Source organism: Nerophis ophidion, linkage group LG01 (assembly GCF_033978795.1).
Source record: "Nerophis ophidion isolate RoL-2023_Sa linkage group LG01, RoL_Noph_v1.0, whole genome shotgun sequence".
NCBI classification, from domain to species: Eukaryota; Metazoa; Chordata; class Actinopteri; order Syngnathiformes; family Syngnathidae; genus Nerophis; species Nerophis ophidion.
Window position 1 is genome coordinate 48700914 of NC_084611.1, and position 19315 is coordinate 48720228.

The 19315-nt window shown below is 40.5% G+C and overlaps 2 protein-coding genes across 4 annotated transcripts in view; one reads left to right on the forward strand and one right to left on the reverse strand.

Annotated features, from left to right (window-relative positions):
• The window catches only part of ecpas (Ecm29 proteasome adaptor and scaffold), a 73327-nt gene extending 64769 nt beyond the window's left edge, over window positions 1-8558 (forward strand). Inside the window, exons 45-48 of one of the 3 annotated variants that reach the window (XM_061905564.1) lie at window positions 1921-2026; window positions 2617-2705; window positions 4092-4163; window positions 8213-8558. In XM_061905564.1, the coding sequence (XP_061761548.1) occupies window positions 1921-2026; window positions 2617-2705; window positions 4092-4163; window positions 8213-8352 (407 nt within the window). In that variant the 3' untranslated portion in view covers window positions 8353-8558. Of the gene's footprint in view, window positions 1-1920; window positions 2027-2616; window positions 2706-4091; window positions 4164-4694; window positions 4784-5542; window positions 5632-8212 lie in introns of those variants that run through there. The other 2 variants (XM_061905573.1, XM_061905584.1) reach the window with 2 other exon arrangements.
• A 126-nt stretch (window positions 8559-8684) lies between these two features.
• smc2 (structural maintenance of chromosomes 2) overlaps window positions 8685-19315 on the reverse strand; it is a 38375-nt gene continuing 27744 nt past the window's right edge. The window contains exons 19-25 of the mRNA XM_061905598.1: window positions 14160-14234; window positions 13965-14084; window positions 13682-13882; window positions 10941-11057; window positions 9903-10063; window positions 9679-9826; window positions 8685-8947 (exon numbers count right to left, since the gene is read on the reverse strand). Of these exons, the coding sequence (XP_061761582.1) occupies window positions 8786-8947; window positions 9679-9826; window positions 9903-10063; window positions 10941-11057; window positions 13682-13882; window positions 13965-14084; window positions 14160-14234 (984 nt within the window). The 3' untranslated portion in view covers window positions 8685-8785. The remainder of the gene's footprint in view (window positions 8948-9678; window positions 9827-9902; window positions 10064-10940; window positions 11058-13681; window positions 13883-13964; window positions 14085-14159; window positions 14235-19315) is intronic.

Sequence of the window (19315 nt, forward strand, 5' to 3'; positions counted from 1 at the left end):
TTGTGTGTTTTATATATATATATATATATATATATATATATATAACTGTCATTATTATAACTTTTTCATGACAGCTATTCTTATAAAAGGAGCAGCCTGAAGAAAAATGTGAGAAGAAATGAAAGGTGTTTTATTGTGAGCAGCCTGAGACACACCAGTGCAATAATCAGCATCTTCACATGTCACTCCTGTGAGGTGTGATGGATTATCTTGGCAAAGAAGAAATGTTCACTAACACAGATTTGTGAACAATGTTTGAGAAGAATAGATCTTTTGTGTTTACAGTCAAAGTTTTACATATTTGAGTTCAACTCATGAAAAATGGGAGCATAAACAAAAGTGTTGTTGTCATATTTTAGTTCAGTGTATATCATGTAGTAACATTCATAATAGCATGTAATATATAAATGATGTAAGTATATACATAGTATTTAGTAACATTCATAATAACATGTAATATATACATGATGTAAGTATATATGTCATGTAGTAACATTCATAATATGTCATATATACATGATGTAAGTATATATGTCATGTAGTAACATTCATAATAACATGTAATATATACATGATGTAAGTATATATGTCATGTAGTAACATTCATATAAACATGTAATATATACATGATGTAAGTATATACATAGTATCTAGCAACATTCATAATAACATGTAATATATACATAATGTAAGTATATATGTATTATCTAGTAACATTCATAATAACATTTACTATATACATGATGTAAGTATATATGTAGTATCTAGTAACATTCATAATAACATGTAATATATACATGATGTAAGTATATACGTCATGTAGTAACATCATAATAACATGTAATGTATACATGTAAGTATATATGTAGTACCTAGTAACATTCATAACATGTAATACATACATGATGTAAGTATATGTCATGTAGTAACATTCATAATAACATGTAATATATACATGATTTAAGTATATACGTAGTATTTAGTAACATTCATAATAACATGTAATATATACATGATGTAAGTATACGTCATGTAGTAACATTCATATAACATGTAATATTTACACGTTTTGATCATTTGAAGCATACGTACTAATTTAACAGACGCATCACAACGTTCACTTTCCCTTCAACAACAACAACAACAAGACTATAAACATGGCAGACTTGATGAAAGACAACAAAGATTACTTTTGGACAAATGATATTACAGAAAAAAAAATTTGCGACCGAATATAAGGATGATGACCTACAAATTGTAGAAGCTGCGTGCTAATCAGATGCATCATTAGTCAAACACTAAGCATCATGTAGCAGTAAGTGCTAAACAAGATATAAAAAACATAATAAAACTATCACTTACAGTATAATGTTGGCTCTCACTGGGATAAAGATTGATGGGATGTTTATATGTTCCCCTTTACATGAACATTTCATCATCATCATCATCCTCTCATTGGGTTAAAAAACAAGGGTCTTTTTGTCTTTCTGGCCATCTCCGGGTCTTAAGTTGGATGTCAAAGTTGGCCAACTTGTGGGTTTATGTCCACAACCTTCTACAATCCAGGTGAGAGGCACGGTTTATCATATAGAAATTAACTTTTACCAACTCAGAGGCCATGCAGCAGCTCAACTTGTCAATATAGTAGCATAAGCTAGTTAGCTTGCTAAAAATAGTCTCTGTGTCAGAGACTATTTTTGGCTAATACTTGTTCATATTCAGGTCACCACATGTAGATGGAGTGTTGTTGCTGCTTTTTGGTTGTTTTCAAATCACAATAGTGTACTCTTATTAGCTGACTTGCCTCTCTCTCTCTCTCTGAAGGCTGAAGTTGTCTTTATTTGACATCCTCCCCCCCTTCACCTGCTTTCTGGACCCCCTGCTGGGAGTGCTTGTAACAACAATGTTGTGTTTGTGCAGCCCGCTTCCAGGTGGAGGTGTGCAGCCTGATGTGTGACAAGTTGAAGCTGAGCACCTGGAAGGTCCAGCTAGCTGCTCTGCGCTGCATGAAGGCCTACTTCACCAAGTAAGACTTGTTCTTCTCTACATATTATTGTTGTATTTATTACTGTGTGACCTGTTCTTCTCTACAAATAACTGTTGTATTTATTACTGTGTGACTTGTTTTTCAATACAAAAAACTGTTGTATTTATTAGTGTGTGACTTGTTCTTCTCTACACATTACTGTTGTATTTATTAGTGTGTGACTTGTTCTTCTCTACACATTACTGTTGTATTTATTAGTGTGTGACTTGTTCTTCTCTACACATTACTGTTGTATTTATTAGTCTGGGGCTTGTTCTTCTCTACACATTACTGTTGTTTATTACTGTGTCACATGTTCTTCTCCACACATTACTGTTGTTTATTACTGTGTCACATGTTCTTCTCCACACATTACTGTTGTGTTTATTACTGTGTGACTTGTTCTTCCTTACACATTACTGTTGTTTATTACTGTGTGACTTGTTATTCTCCACACATTACTGTTGTTTATTACTGTGTGACTTGTTCTTCTCTACACATTACTGTTGTATTTATTAGTCTGGGACTTATTTAGAGATTATTGTTGTATTTACTGCATATTTAGTGTGTGACTTGTTTTCTTTCTGCAGATTATTGTTGTTGGAGAAGGACAACAGTGACATGAGCAACCTGTCGGCCATCTTGACACACACTTGTGCTGCTCTCACTCATCCATTAGGTAAACAACATCAACACTTTCATCCTTTAGGTAAACATCATCATCACTGTAGTGTCCAAACTCAGAGGCTTGGGGGCCCTAAATACAAAGAAATGATGATGATGACATTAGGATAAAATAATTTGGTCAAAAGCCAAAAGTATCATGTGTGTACATACATACATACATACAATGGGGCCAAAAAGTATTTAGTCAGCCACCGATTGTGCAAGTTCTCCCGCTTAAAATGATGACAGAGGTCTGTAATTTTCATCATAGGTACACTTCCACTGTGAGAGACAGAATGTGAAAGAAAAATCCAGGAATTCACATTGTAGAAATTTTAAGGAATTTGTAAATTATGGTGGAAAATAAGTATTTGGTCAACCATTCAAAGCTCTTACTGATGGAAGGAGGTTTTGGCTCAAAATCTCACGATACATGGCCCCATTCATTCTTTCCTTAACACGAATCAATCGTCCCCTTAGCAGAAAAACAGCCTCAAAGCATGATGTTTCCACCCCATGCTTCACAGTAGGTATGGTGTTCTTGGGATGCAACTCAGTATTCTTCTTCCTCCAAACACGACGAGTTGATTTTATACCAAAATGGATACATGGATGATACAGCAGATAATTGGGAGAATGTCATGTGGTCAGATGAACCCAAAATAGAACTTTTTGGTCTAAACTGAACTTGTCCTGTTTGGAGTAAGAAGAATACTGAGTTGCATCCCAAAAACACCATACCTACTGTGAAGCATGGGGGTGGAAACATCATGCTTTGGGGCTGTTTTTCTGCTAAGGGGACAGGACGATTGATCCGTGTTAAGGAAAGAATGAATGGGGCCATGTATCGGGAGATTTTGAGCCAAAACCTCCTTCCATCAGTGAGAGATTTGAATGGTTGACTAAATACTTATTTTCCACCATAATTTACAAATAAATTCTTTAAAATTCCTACAAAGTGAATTCCTGGATTTTTTTTCACATTCTGTCTCTCACAGTTCAAGTGTACCTATGATAAAAATTAAAGACCTCATGTCGTAGTGGTTTGTCCAGCCCTTTAAGACACTAGTGATTTAGGGCTATATAAGTAAACATTGATTGATTGATCGTTTTAAGTGGGAGAACTTGCACAATCTGTGGCTGACTAAATACTTTTTGGCCGCTCTGTATATATATATATATATATATATACATATATATGTATGTGTGTGTATATATATACATATATATATATATATATACATACATATATATGTATGTGTGTGTATATATATGTATGTGTACATATATATAAGTATTTATATATATATATATATATGTGTGTATATATACACATATTATTGGTGCTGCTACTTCAAGTACAACATCCATTCCCTTTTCTGTTGTTGTCTTTGAGCAGAAAACAAAAGTTACTCGTCTGTGAGGACAGAAGCTCTTTCAGTGGTGGAACTCATCGTGAAGAGAACTGGAGGTAACAACTTGTCTTCAACACACAACAACACAATAGTAGTGGAGGTAACAACTTGTCTTCAACACACAACACCACAATAGTAGTGGAGTTAACAACTTGTCTTCAACACACAACAACACAATAGTAGTGGAGGCAACACCTTGTCTTCAACACACAACACAATAGTAGTGGAGGTAACAACTTGTCATCAACACACGACAACACAATAGTAGTGGAGGTAACCACTTGTCTTCAACTCACAACAACACAATAGTAGTGGAGGTAACAACTTGTCTTCAACACTCAACAACTTGATGAACACACACTGTAAGTGTGTGATGTTGATCAGAATGTGAAGTGTTGTGTGTGTCCACAGAGAGCGAGCAGTGGGAGTGTGTCTGACATGTTGTGTGTCCACAGAGAGCGAGCAGTGGGAGTGTGTCTGACATGTTGTGTGTCCACAGAGAGCGAGCAGTGGGAGTGTGTCTGACATGTTGTGTGTCCACAGAGAGCGAGCAGTGGGAGTGTGTCTGACATGTTGTGTGTCCACAGAGAGCGAGCAGTGGGAGTGTGTGTCTGACATCTCGTGTGTCCACAGAGAGCGAGCAGTGGGAGTGTGTGTCTGACATCTTGTGTGTCCACAGAGAGCGAGCAGTGGGAGTGTGTGTCTGACATCTTGTGTGTCCACAGAGAGCGAGCAGTGGGAATGTGTGTCTGACATTTTGTGTGTCCACAGAGAGCGAGCAGTGGGAGTGTGTGTCTGACATGTTGTGTGTCCACAGAGAGCGAGCGTGTGTCTGACATCTTGTGTGTCCACAGAGAGCGAGCAGTGGGTGTGTGTGTCTGACATCTTGTGTGTCCACAGAGAGCGAGCAGTGGGAGTGTGTCTGACATCTTGTATGTCCACAGAGAGCGAGCAGTGGGTGTGTGTGTCTGACATGTTGTGTGTCCACAGAGAGCGAGCAGTGGGAGTGTGTGTCTGACATCTTGTGTGTCCACAGAGAGCGAGCAGTGGGAGTGTGTGTCTGACATCTTGTGTGTCCACAGAGAGCGAGCAGTGGGAATGTGTGTCTGACATTTTGTGTGTCCACAGAGAGCGAGCAGTGGGAGTGTGTGTCTGACATGTTGTGTGTCCACAGAGAGCGAGCAGTGGGAGTGTGTCTGACATGTTGTGTGTCCACAGAGAGCGTGTGTCTGACATGTTGTGTGTCCACAGAGAGCGAGCAGTGGGAGTGTGTGTCTGACATCTTGTGTGTCCACAGAGAGCGAGCAGTGGGAATGTGTGTCTGACATTTTGTGTGTCCACAGAGAGCGAGTAGTGGGAGTGTGTGTCTGACATCTTGTGTGTCCACAGAGAGCGAGCAGTGGGAATGTGTGTCTGACATCTTGTGTGTCCAGAGAGAGCGAGCAGTGGGAGTGTGTGTCTGACATCTTGTGTGTCCACAGAGAGCGGGCAGTGGGAGTGTGTGTCTGACATCTTGTGTGTCCACAGAGAGCGAGCAGTGGGAGTGTGTGTCTGACATCTTGTGTGTCCACAGAGAGCGAGCAGTGGGAGTGTGTGTGTCTGACATGTTGTGTGTCAACAGAGAGCGAGCAGTGGGAGTGTGTCTGACATGTTGTGTGTCCACAGAGAGCGTGTGTCTGACATGTTGTGTGTCCACAGAGAGCGAGCAGTGGGAGTGTGTGTCTAATATGTTGTGTGTCCACAGAGAGCGAGCAGTGGGAGTGTGTCTGACATGTGTGTCCACAGAGAGCGAGAAGTGGGAGTGTGTCTGACATGTTGTGTGTCCACAGAGAGCGAGCAGTGGGAGTGTGTGACATGTTGTGTGTCCACAGAGAGCGAGCAGTGGGAGTGTGTCTGACATCTTGTGTGTCCACAGAGAGCGAGCAGTGGGAATGTGTGTCTGACATCTTGTGTGTCCAGAGAGAGCGAGCAGTGGGAGTGTGTGTCTGACATCTTGTGTGTCCACAGAGAGCGAGCAGTGGGAGTGTGTGTCTGACATCTTGTGTGTCCACAGAGAGCGAGCAGTGGGAGTGTGTGTCTGACATCTTGTGTGTCCACAGAGAGCGAGCAGTGGGAGTGTGTGTGTCTGACATGTTGTGTGTCAACAGAGAGCGAGCAGTGGGAGTGTGTCTGACATGTTGTGTGTCCACAGAGAGCGTGTGTCTGACATGTTGTGTGTCCACAGAGAGCGAGCAGTGGGAGTGTGTGTCTGACATGTTGTGTGTCCACAGAGAGCGAGCAGTGGTAGTGTGTGTCTGACATCTTGTGTGTCCACAGAGAGCGAGCAGTGGGAGTGTGTGTGTCTGACATGTTGTGTGTCCACAGAGAGCGAGCAGTGGGAGTGTGTGTCTGACATCTTGTGTGTCCACAGAGAGCGAGCAGTGGGAGTGTGTGTCTGACATGTTGTTTGTCCACAGAGAGCGAGCAGTGGGAGTGTGTGTCCGACATGTTGTTTGTCCACAGAGAGCGAGCAGTGGGAGTGTGTGTCTGACATGTTGTTTGTCCACAGAGAGCGAGCAGTGGGAGTGTGTCTGACATGTTGTTTGTCCACAGAGAGCGAGCAGTGGGAGTGTGTCTGACATCTTGTGTGTCCACAGAGAGCGAGCAGTGGGAGTGTGTCTGACATGTTGTGTGTCCACAGAGAGCGAGCAGTGGGAGTGTGTCTGACATGTTGTGTGTCCACAGAGAGCGAGCAGTGGGAGTGTGTCTGACATGTGTGTCCACAGAGAGCGAGCAGTGGGAGTGTGTGTTTGACATGTTGTGTCCACAGAGAGCGAGCAGTGGGAGTGTGTCTGACATGTTGTGTGTCCACAGAGAGCGAGCAGTGGGAGTGTGTCTGACATGTTGTGTGTCCACAGAGAGCGAGCAGTGGGAATGTGTTTGACATGTTGTGTGTCCACAGAGAGCGAGCAGTGGAGGTGTGTGTCTGACATATCGTGTCCACAGAGAGCGAGCAGTGGGAGTGTGTGTCTGACATGTTGTGTGTCCACAGAGAGCGAGCAGTGGGAGTGTGTCTGACATGTTGTGTGTCCACAGAGAGCGAGCAGTGGGAGTGTGTGTCTGACATATCGTGTCCACAGAGAGCGAGCAGTGGGAGTGTGTGTCTGACATGTTGTGTGTCCACAGAGAGCGAGCAGTGGGAGTGTGTGTTTGACATGTTGTGTGTCCACAGAGAGCGAGCAGTGGGAGTGTGTCTGACATGTTGTGTGTCCACAGAGAGCGAGCAGTGGGAGTGTGTCTGACATGTTGTGTCCACAGAGAGCGAGCAGTGGGAGTGTGTCTGACATGTTGTGTGTCCACAGAGAGCGAGCAGTGGGAGTGTGTCTGACATGTTGTGTGTCCACAGAGAGCGAGCAGTGGGAGTGTGTGTTTGACATGTTGTGTGTCCACAGAGAGCGAGCAGTGGGAGTGTGTCTGACATGTTGTGTGTCCACAGAGAGCGAGCAGTGGGAATGTGTGTCTGACATGTTGTGTGTCCACAGAGAGCGAGCAGTGGGAGTGTGTGTCTGACATATCGTGTCCACAGAGAGCGAGCAGTGGGAGTGTGTGTTTGACATGTTGTGTCCACAGAGAGCGAGCAGTGGGAGTGTGTCTGACATGTTGTGTGTCCACAGAGAGCGAGCAGTGGGAGTGTGTCTGACATGTTGTGTGTCCACAGAGAGCGAGCAGTGGGAGTGTGTGTTTGACATGTTGTGTGTCCACAGAGAGCGAGCAGTGGGAGTGTGTCTGACATGTTGTGTGTCCACAGAGAGCGAGCAGTGGGAGTGTGTGTTTGACATGTTGTGTGTCCACAGAGAGCGAGCAGTGGGAGTGTGTCTGACATGTTGTGTGTCCACAGAGAGCGAGCAGTGGGAGTGTGTGTCTGACATGTTGTGTGTCCACAGAGAGCGAGCAGTGGGAGTGTGTGTCTGACATATCGTGTCCACAGAGAGCGAGCAGTGGGAGTGTGTGTCTGACATGTTGTGTGTCCACAGAGAGCGACCAGTGGGAGTGTGTGTTTGACATGTTGTGTGTCCACAGAGAGCGAGCAGTGGGAGTGTGTGTTTGACATGTTGTGTGTCCACAGAGAGCGAGCAGTGGGAGTGTGTGTCTGCCAGAAGTCGTGAGCAGCTGCAGAGATCTTTGTCCAGCCTGCAGGCAGACAGCAGAGCAGACCTGAAGGACAAAGCCCAGGAGCTGCGTCGACACATCCAGAGTCAACCCTGACATGCTAACAACTCTTTTCTAGTCTTTATCAAAGAATATTAATAAATGTAATTTACTGTTTGTGGACTTTGCTCAATATGGACTTCCACCCTGGATCATTTGTGTTGGTCTGCAAGATAACCAGCAACACAACTTTTGGCCACACTTCAAACTTGTAACTTGTCATGTTTTATTTGTTGGAATTCAAATAAATTCAACATCCATTATTTCAGTCCTTGATGACATCAGGGAGGCAAAGTCAGTAAGTCAAGTGGTGACAAGAGGAAGGTAGGATGCACATTTTCAAAGTCAAGCGCGGTGACAAGTTGAAGACTACAGGAAATACTTCAATGTTTTCATAACAAAATTTATTGAATAAAATAATAAAAGCAGTATTTAAAAGTCACGAAAGTAGCAACCTAATAAAAACAAGTATGATACAAAAGTTGAAGGTCTACTTGATCCTCTTGGAGCAGACCTGGTCATGAGTCTGGGTCTTGTGGGGCAGGTTGCTGAGGGCGCTGCGTGTCACGGTCGACATGCCGTCCACAAACTTGGTCTTGAAGAGCACGTTGGCGTTGGTGAACATGCCGTCCTTCAGAGATACCACCACAAACTGCCGGAGCAGCCATTAGGGAATAATCAGTATGGGCAACTTTATCGGTATCAACCTTTTTTCTTTTTTAGCAGTATCGTCCTTTTATTAAAATCTTTTGTTGTTTTTATCAGTATCAGCCTTTTTTGTATTGTATTGGTCGTATTTTTGATCAATATTGGCCTTTTTTTTTTTTTTTTTTTAAATCGTATGTCTTTTGTATCAGTATTGGTCTTATTTTTGATAAGTATCTCCCTTTTTTTATATCATATCAGCCTTTTATCTGCTTTGATCATATTTTTCATCTGTATCTGCTTTTTTAAAATATGTATCAGGCTTTAAAAGCAGCATCTGTATTTTTTTAAATCAGTATTGGCCTTTTTTTTTTTTAATCGTTCTCTTGTTTTTTATTCGTATCAGTCTTTTTTTATATCACGTCGGCTTTATTAAAATATGTATCAGACTTTTTAAAACTAGATTTTTTTTTTTTTTCAAATCAGTATTTGCCTTTTTCAAAAATCATTCCCTGTTGTTTTTATTAGTATTATTCTTTTTTGTCGGTATTGGTCTTATTTTTAATCAGTATCAGCCTTTTTTATATCGTATCGGCTTTATTTAAAATATGTATCAGACTATCAGGATCTGTGTGGCACAACTGAGAGTCTGAAGTGTGTGTGTGACACACACCTGTGAGTGAAGAGTGTGTGCGTGTGTACAGAATGTGCCATATGTTCTAGGTGTGTGTGACCCACCTGTGAGTGCGTGAAGTGTGTGCGCAGCATCTGCCCTATGTTCTGGGTGTGTGAGAGGTCCAGGGCGGCGTCCACCTCGTCAAGGATGTAGATGGGTGCAGGTTTGAAGAGCAGCATGGCCAGGATGAGGGACAGGGCCACCAGGGACCTTCAACACAAGGTCATGTGACTCACTGGGGGGGGGCTTCACCACAACACATTCATCAAAATCAAACCCCGCCAACCTCTGACCCCCGCTGAGCTCAGACAGGTTCTCCTTCCAAGTGTTGCCCAGGGCCACTCGGAACTCCAGGCCCTCCAGGACGCCGCAGCCCTGGGGCGGGGCCAGCTTGGCGGTGGCCCCTGGCAGCAGGGTGGAGAAGATGGAGCCAAAGTCCTTGTTGACCTGCACACATCTACATGTCACCCAACACCTTCTTGGCCATAGGGCCAGGCTGTAATACACTTCTCCACCAGGTGTGGCAGTAATGAGAGGAAGTCTGCAGCTTAAGTTTCTCAAGTGCAAAAAGTATGACTAAAGTGGTGAAATTGTATTTTCATTTTCACTTTGTTGTTTTTAATCAATATCTACCACTCCTTCTTTTGAAATACGAGATGAATTATTTAAGTAATCAGCCCAAGTTTTATGTGTTAAATAAATAATCATCTTGGTGATTTATATGTTTTTATATCATTTGTCAAGGTTAAACTGGAATATAATTACTATTTTAACGGAAAATCTAAAGTAAAACAACTATTTCAGTGTTAATAATAGAGTGGGCCCCGGGTCCGTCTGTAGTAAAAAAGTTTAAGAACCCCTGGTCTAATGCTTCCATCTTATGTTGTTGCCTTTTTACAGCCACTAATTGTTGTTTTTCTCACTTTGTACCTTGTTATAGTACCAAGACGCTACAAAATGAGTTCCATCCATCCACTTTCTACCGCTTGTCCCAAATATGAAAAAATATCGACAAAATATACTTTTGTTTCAAACATATTTATATTAATATATATTTCAAAGATATCTTTCTTAATAAAAATGCAATATTGTACCACAGAGGAACTGATGAAGTCATTAATCATTGCTGTAAATTCCAAACTATGAGCCACTTCCCTTTTCCTACGCTTTGAACCGTGTGGCTTATAAATCGCCGCAGCTGATTAAAGGTTTTTCTTCTCTGACGGCCATAGTGCAAATAGTTAGTTAGTTTTTAAAGACAAGCAAACAGTGAAAGGTGTGTTCTTGTTTGCATCATGTGATCTTAACAGGTGAGGGATCTGACCTTCTGCCAGGCCAAATTGAGAGCCTCGTTCTTCTTCTGGTCCAGCTCCTCGATGGTCTGCAAGATCTTGGTCTTGTCGCTCTCCACAATCCTCTTCTTCTTCATCAGGTCGTTGTACTGCACACACGACATGCTGGTCACTCACACACCTTCATGAACACACTTCACAAATCTGATTCTGATAGCAGGTCAGAACCTCACCACTACTACGTATGTGCAGGTCTACATGACATTGTCCTCCAGAAGATGGAATAACATGTTTGTCCTAGTTGAGAATATGGAATAAAATGGTTGTCCTAGTTGAGCAGATGGAATAAAATGGTTGTTGCAGTTGAGAATATGGAATAAAGTGTTTTTTTAGTTGTGAAGCAGGAATAAAATGGTTGCTAAAGTTGAAAAGCAGGGGAAAAAAAGTTGTTGTAGTTGAGAAGCTGGAATAAAATGGTTGTTGTAGTTGAGAAGCAGGAATAAAATGGTTGCTAAAGTTGAGAAGCAGGAAAAAAAAAGTTGTTGTAGTTGAGAAGCTGGAATAAAATGGTTGTTGTAGTTGAGAAGCTGGAATAAAATGGTTGTTGTAGTTGAGAAGCTGAAATAAAATGTTTGTTGTACTTGAGAAGCAGGAATTACAATGGTTGTTGTAGTTGAAAAGCTGGAATAAAATGGTTGTTGTGGTTGAGAGGCGGGAATAAAATGGTTGTTGTAGTTGAGAGGCGGGAATAAAATGGTTGTTGTATTTGAGAAGCGGGTAATAAAAGGATGGTTGTAGTAGAGAAGCGGGAATAAAATGGTTGTTGTATTTGAGAAGCGGGTAATAAAAGGATTGTTGTAGTAGAGAAGCGGGAATAAAATGGTAGTTGTAGTTGAGAAGCTGGAATATAATGGCTGTTGTAGTTGAGAAAATGGAATAAAATGGTTGTTGCAGTAGAGAAGCTTGAATAAAATGGTGGTCATAGTTGAGAAGAAGGAATAAAATGGTTGCTGTAGTTGAGAAGCAGGAATAAAATGGTTGTCCTAGTTGAGAAGCTGGAATAAAATGGTTGTTGTAGTTGAGAAGTGGGAATAAAATGATTGTTGCAGTAGAGAAGCGGGAATAAAATAGTTGTAGTTGAGAAAGTGGAATATAATGGTTGTGGTTGAGAAGCTGGAATAAAATGGTTGGTGTAGTTGAGAAGCGGGAATAAAATGGTTGTTGTATTTGAGAGGCGGGTAATAAAAGGATTGTTGTAGTAGAGAAGCGGGAATAAAATAGTTGTAGTTGAGAAAGTGGAATATAATGGTTGTGGTTGAGAAGCTGGAATAAAATGGTTGGTGTAGTTGAGAAGCGGGAATAAAATGGTTGTTGTATTTGAGAGGCGGGTAATAAAAGGATTGTTGTAGTAGAGAAGCGGGAATAAAATGGTTGTAGTTGAGAAGCTGGAATATAATGGCTGTTGTAGTTGAGAAAATGGAATAAAATGGTTGTTGTAGTTGAGAAAATGGAATAAAATGGTTGTAGTTGAAAAGCTGGAATAAAATGTTCGTTGTAGTTGAGAAGTGGGAATAAAATGGTTGTTGTAATTGAGAAGCGGGAATACAATGCTTGGTGTAGCTGAGAAACTGGAATTAAATGGTTGTTGTAGTTGAGAAGCGAGAATAAAATGGTTGTTGTATTTGAGAAGCGGGTAATAATAGGATTGTTGTAATAGAGAAGCGAGAATAAAATGGTTGTTGTAGTTGAGAAGCAGAAATAAAATGGTTGCTGTAGTTGAGAAGCAGTAATAAAATGGTTGTCCTACTTCAGAAGCTGGAATATAATGGTTGTTGCAGTTGAGAAGCTGGAATATAATTGGTTGTTGTAGTAAAACAAATGGAATACAATGGTTGTTGTAGTTGAGAAGCAGGAATAAAATGGTTGCTATAGTTAAGAAACGGGAATAAAATGGCTGTTGTAGTTGAGAAGCGGGAATAAATGGTTGTTGGAGTTGAGAAGCTGGACTATAATGGTTGTTGTAGTTCAGAAAATGGAATAAAATGGTTGTTGGAGTTGAGAAGTTTGAATAAAATGGTTGTCCTAATTGAGAAGCAGGAATAAAATGGTTGTCCTAATTGAGAAGCAGGAATAAAATCGTTTCTGTAGTTGAGAAGCAGGGATAAAATTGTTGCAATAGTTGAGAAGCAGGAATAAAATGGTTGTCCTAGTTGAGAAGCTGGAATATAATGGTTGTTGTAGTTGAGAAGCAGGAATAAAATAGTTGTTGTAGTTGATAAACTGGAATAAAGTGGTTGTATTAGTAGAGAAAATGGAATAAAATGGCTGTTGTAGTTGAGTAGCAGGAATAAAATGGTTGCTGCAGTTGAGAAGCTGGAATAAAATGGTTGCTATAGTTGAGAAGCAGGAATAAAATGGTTGCTGCAGTTGAGAAGCTTGAATAAAATGGTTGCTATAGTTGAGAAGTAGGAATAAAATGGTTGCTGCAGTTGAGAAGCTTAAATAAAATGGTTGTTATAGTGTACCAGCAGGAATAAAATGGTTGCTGCAGTTGAGAAGCTGGAATAAAATGGTTGCTATAGTTGAGAAGTAGGAATAAAATGGTTGCTGCAGTTGAGAAGCTTAAATAAAATGGTTGTTATAGTGTACCAGCAGGAATAAAATGGTTGTTGTAGTTGATAAGCTGGAATAAAATGGTTGTCCTAGTAGAGAAGTAGGAATAAAAAGGTTGCTGTAGTTGCTAAGCAGGAATAAAATGGTGATGTGCCCTCACCCTCTCCTCCGCCTCGTTGAGCATGTTCATGGCGCGCTTGTTGACGTTCCTCTCCAGCTTGCTGGTGGTTTCTTGCAGCTTCTTGAGGCGCTGACCGGCCTCGCGGGGGTTGTTGCTCTTGAAGTCGTAGGAAGAGTTGGGCTGGCCGAAGAAGTGGCGCTCGGCCGGGATCCAGTCGTGCTCCTGCAGCATGCGAGCCACCTGGCAAGATGAAATGAGGGACTGTCATGTCAGCGTGCTGTTCCAGCTTTAAAAGCTTGGAGGGGAACATTTCCACGTTCACCTCCTCTGCTGCACTCTGGCTGTCTCTGTGGTGTTTGCTGATGTTGTGTTCCAGCTCCTTGATCTTCAGCTGGACTTCGTTGTTCTGCTCCCGGATCTTGTTGGCCTCCATGCTCTTAACCTGGATAGTTTACAAGCAGAGCTTTACTCCACTAGCATCTCATCTGCTCTTTTACACAACCATGGAAGATCTGACCTTCATTTCTTTAAACTGGGCCATGATTGCTTCCTTCTGCTTGGACAGTTCCTCCTGGGCCTTCCGCACAGCTTCCTGCAACACAGCACACACCGAGTCAACACTCCACACACCGAGTCAACGCAGCACACACCGAGTCAACGCAGCACACACGAGTCAACGCAGCACACACGAGTCAACGCAGCACACATCGAGTCAACGCAGCACACACCGAGTCAACGCAGCACACACCGAGTCAACGCAGCACACACAAGTCAACACAGCACACACAGAGTCAACGCAGCACACACAAGTCAACACAGCACACACAAGTCAACACAGCACACACAGAGTCAACACAGCACACGCAAGTCAAGTTAACAGTGCAGTATAAATAAAGTTACCAGTGCAGTATAAATAAATGTACCAGTACAGTATAACTAAAGTTAACAGTGCAGTATAAAGTTACCAGTGCAGTATAAATAAAGTTAACAGTGCAGTATAAATAAAGTTAACAGTGCAGTATAAAGTTAACAGTGCAGTATAAATAAAGTTAACAGTGCAGTATAAATAAAGTTAACAGTGCAGCATAAATAAAGTTAACAGTGCTGTATAAATAAAGTTAGCAGTGCAGTATAAATAAAGTTAGCAGTGCAGTATAAAGTTAACAGTGCTGTATAAAGTTAGCAGTGCAGTATAAATAAAGTTAACAGTGCAGTATAAATAATGTTAACAGTGCAGTATACATAAAGTTAACAGTGCTGTATAAAGTTAACAGTGCAGTATAAATGAAGTTACCAGTACTGTATAAATAAAGTTAACAGTGTAGTATAAATAAAGTTAACAGTGCTGTATAAATAAAGTTAACAGTGCAGTATAAATAAAGTTAGCAGTGCAGTATAAATAAAGTTAACAGTTCAGTATAAATAAATTAACAGTGCAGTATAGATAAAGTTAACAGTGCAGTATAGATAAAGTTAACAGTGCAGTATAAATAAAGTTAACAGTGCAGTATAGATAAAGTTAACAGTGCAGTATAAATAAAGTTAACAGTGCAGTATAGATAAAGTTAACAGTGCATTATAAATAAAGTTAAGAGTGCAGCATAAATAAAGTTAACAGAGCAGTATAAATAAAGTTAACAGAGCAGTATAAGTAAAGTTAGTGCAGTATAAATAAAGTTAACAGTGCAGCATAAAGTTAACAGTGCAGTATAAATAATTAGGGCTGCAAACACTAATCGATTAAAATCGATTATAAAAATAGTTGGCGAGTAACTTAGTCATCGATTCGTTGGATGTATGCAATGCACATGCGCTGGGGCTCTTTTTTTCCCCCCCCTAAACCTTTATTTATAAACTGCAACATTTACAAACAACTGAAAAACAATAATCCAAATAATTACAAAACAGCGCCAGGGCGGCGTCGTGCCGAGCCCACGTCTCATGAGGTGGCAGTAAGCCAGCCAACGATGTGTCACGTGCAGCTCACGTGACCACGCCGTCTCCTTTGCTGGAAACATTCGAGAAATGGCGGAGGGAAACAGTACGGGTAGTTCAGCGGAGAAACATCTCGAGGTTATTGCTTCAATGGAGAAAAGTATACGACACAAGTCGTCAAAAGTGTCGGAACACTTTACTTTAAAGACTTCAAAGAAGACATTTCCTGCAAAACGAGCAGTATGGACTTCGCGTGGCACGAAAGGACAACATTGCTTCGGCAGCACCTGAAGAAGATGAAGGGAAGAACTCATGGTACGTAAATTTTTCAAGCCCATAGTCCGAGTACATTGATTCGTTGTCTCCGTCTTTGTGTGTTTTTAATCTTGTGTTAACGAGGAGATTTTTTTTTAAGGAAGCGCATCAGCAGCTGTTTTGCATTACCTTTCAGAGTGTTAGGAATGTTTTGGATAGTGCGACGACTTCATTTTCTGTGTTGTTTTGAGTGGAAACAGGCATTCATAAGTTCAGCTTTTTTGTGAGTAACGTTAACATTATGTCTTTGTTGCAACGCGGTGCTGATAATGTGTCTCCGGCACATTTGACTTTGTTTTGAGAGAGAAAACGCACGTACGTATAAACGTAACGGACAAAAATATCTCAGGTTGGTTTCATAATGGATTAATGTAGCCGGGCCCCAAAAAGCTATATAAATCTATCTAGATTTGAATGACGCTTCAGTATAACTAAACGTTAAAAAGGTGCTGGAATATTTTATGCTATGATTCAGAGGCAGCCTAAAGTGAATATTTTATTATTCACAACAGAAACATGTACAATATCTAAACAGTTACATTTCTGTGTTGTTATTGGTGTATTCTGCAACTCCAATGTTCATTTATTTATTTTAGCTGTTTTTTTATTTTGTGGTGGCGTATTTGTCTTTTATGTCAGAAATTATTAATTAAACCAACTGGGTATGCATTGAGTTTCATGTAAATGATGCTACTATGTACGTTCATTATATGGTTTCTCTCATTTCAGAAAGAAACAAGCCAGCATTAGAGACTTGGTACAAAGGAAGGTGCGCACACCACGGCAAACGGCTGCATTGACTGATGCTATCCTGAATATGTTGGTAACTGACATGAGGCCCCTATCAATGGTGGAGGATGAAGGTTTTAGACAAATGATTTATGTCCTCAACCCTGGTTACACTCTTCCCTTGAGGAACCATTTTACCAAACTGATGGAGAGGAAGTACGAGCGGACATTCTATGCTGTGTAGACTGACATAAAAGCCATCCAGAGGAAAATTGATCTCACTACTGATGTGTGGACAGGTGTAGCCAACCTTGGGAATACATGCCACTACATTGCAGACGTATGGAACATGAAGTCAATCTGCCTTACGACCATGCCACTAGAGGAGGGATAGGGAAACTAAGGCTCTAGAGCCAGATGTGGGTCTTTTGATGACTGCATCTAGCTCTCAGATAAATCTTAGCTGGCATTGCTTAACACGATAAGTCAGTGTTTTTCAAACTTTTTTGAGCCAAAACACATTTTTTTCATTGAAAAAATTCTGAGGCGCACCACCAGCAGAAAACATAAAAAAAATTAAACTCAGTAGCAGATACTGACAAAAAAAAATTTCTTGCAACAGCTCTTGTCTCTATGTAGGTGTACTGTCAAGCCGTAACTTATTTTGAGTATTTTCGGTGTTTTCCTGTGTGACTTGCGCTCCTATTTTGGTGGCTTTTCTTCTTTCGTTGGTATTTTCCTGTAGCAGTTTCATGTCCTCCTTGAATGCTATTCATCGCACCTGCTTTGTTTTTACAATCAAGACTATTTAAGTTGTGCGCACGCACTCCTTCTTTGTGTGGACATTGTTGATTGTCATGCCATGTACGGATGTACTTTGTGGACGACGTCTGCTCCGCACACTGTAAGTCTTTGCTGTCGTCCATCATTCTGTTTTTGTTTACTTTGCAGCCAGTTCAGTTTTAGTTTTGTTTTGCTTCAATGCCTTTTCTTGGCAGCACTCGCCTTTTGTTTATTTTTAGCTTAAGTGTTGGATACCTTTTTACCTACATGCTGCCTCCTGCATATTGTGATCACGACATACCATGTTCCTGACATCTACAAAAACAATTAGCTACCTGCTGGCACCTACTGATATGGAAGAGTATTACACGCTTACTCTGCCGAGCTTTAGAAAGCACAGACACTCAATAACAGCAAATTTTTTAATTATAGTTACAGGTTTGCAAAAAATATGATCAACCTAATTAGGTGAAATTACATAATCTCTCCCACGACACACCAGACTGTATCTCACGGCGTGTGCCGCGGCACAGTGGTTGAAAAACACAGCGATAAGTAAGGAATAATTCCACTGATAATCACAGTGTTGAAAATAACGTTCAAAATATAAAACATTTTCATGCATTTTTATCCATCCATACGTTTTCTACCGTTCCTGTTCAAGAAGTCGCATTAATGGTAAGAACAATTTTATTCATTAGCTTCAGAATAACAATGTCATTAAAAAGAAGAAGATACTTATTATATTCTTAAAATGTTGGTCTTACTTAAAAATGCACACATTTATTTGTATTCAATGTTAACAATTATTATATGGCTCTCTCGGAAATACATTTTATAATATTTTTCTTTAATGGCTCTCTCAGCCAAAAAGGTTCCCGACCTCTGCACTAGAGGAAAGACATTCAGCATCCAACATTGCAGAATGGTTGGACTAGGTAATAGCCAGGTTTGAAATTCCCCAATGCAAAATTATTGCTATTGTGCATGACAATGGTGAACTATATATATAAAAAAAAGTAATCATTTTTGTAACACTTGCCTTGTTTTATTTGGCAAGTTGAAAGGACATGGTGCCAGTATGCTGTTTTTTTTAAATAAAGTATTGGAAATGATAGAAATGTAGTTTGTCTCTTTTATCCGATTATTAATCGATTAATCGAAGTAATAATCGACAGATTAATCGATTATCAAATCAATCGTTAGTTGCAGCCCTATAAATAATGTTAACAGTGCAGTATAGATAAAGTTAACAGTGCAGTATAAATAAAATTAACAGTGCAGTATAAAGTTAACAGTGCAGTATAAATAAAGTTAGCAGTCCTGTATAAATAAAGTTAACAGTGCAGTATAAATAATGTTAACAGTGCAGTATAAATAAAGTTAACAGTGCAGTATAAAGTTAACAGTGCAGTATAAATAATGTTAACAGTGCAGTATAAATAAAGTTAACAGTGCAGTATAAATAAAGTTAACAGTGCAGTATAAATAATGTTAACAGTGCAGTATAAATGAAGTTAAAGGCCTACTGAAACCCACAACCACCGACCACGCAGTCTGATAATTTATATATCAATGATGAAATCTTGACATTGCAACACATGCCAATACGGCCGGGTTAGTTTACTAAATTGCAATTTTAAATTTCGCGCCGAAGTATCCTGTTGAAACGTTGCGGTATGATGACGCGTGACGTCACGCATTGCAGAGGACATTTTGTTCCAGCCCCGTTCCCAGCTATAAGTCGTCTGTTTTCATCGCATAATTCCACAGTATTATCGACATCTGTGTTGCTGAATCTTTTGCAAATGGTTCAATGAATAATGGAGACGTCAAAGAAGAAAGCTGTAGGTGGAAAGTGGTGGTTTGCGGCCGCCTTGAGCAACACACACACAGCTGGTGTTTCATAGT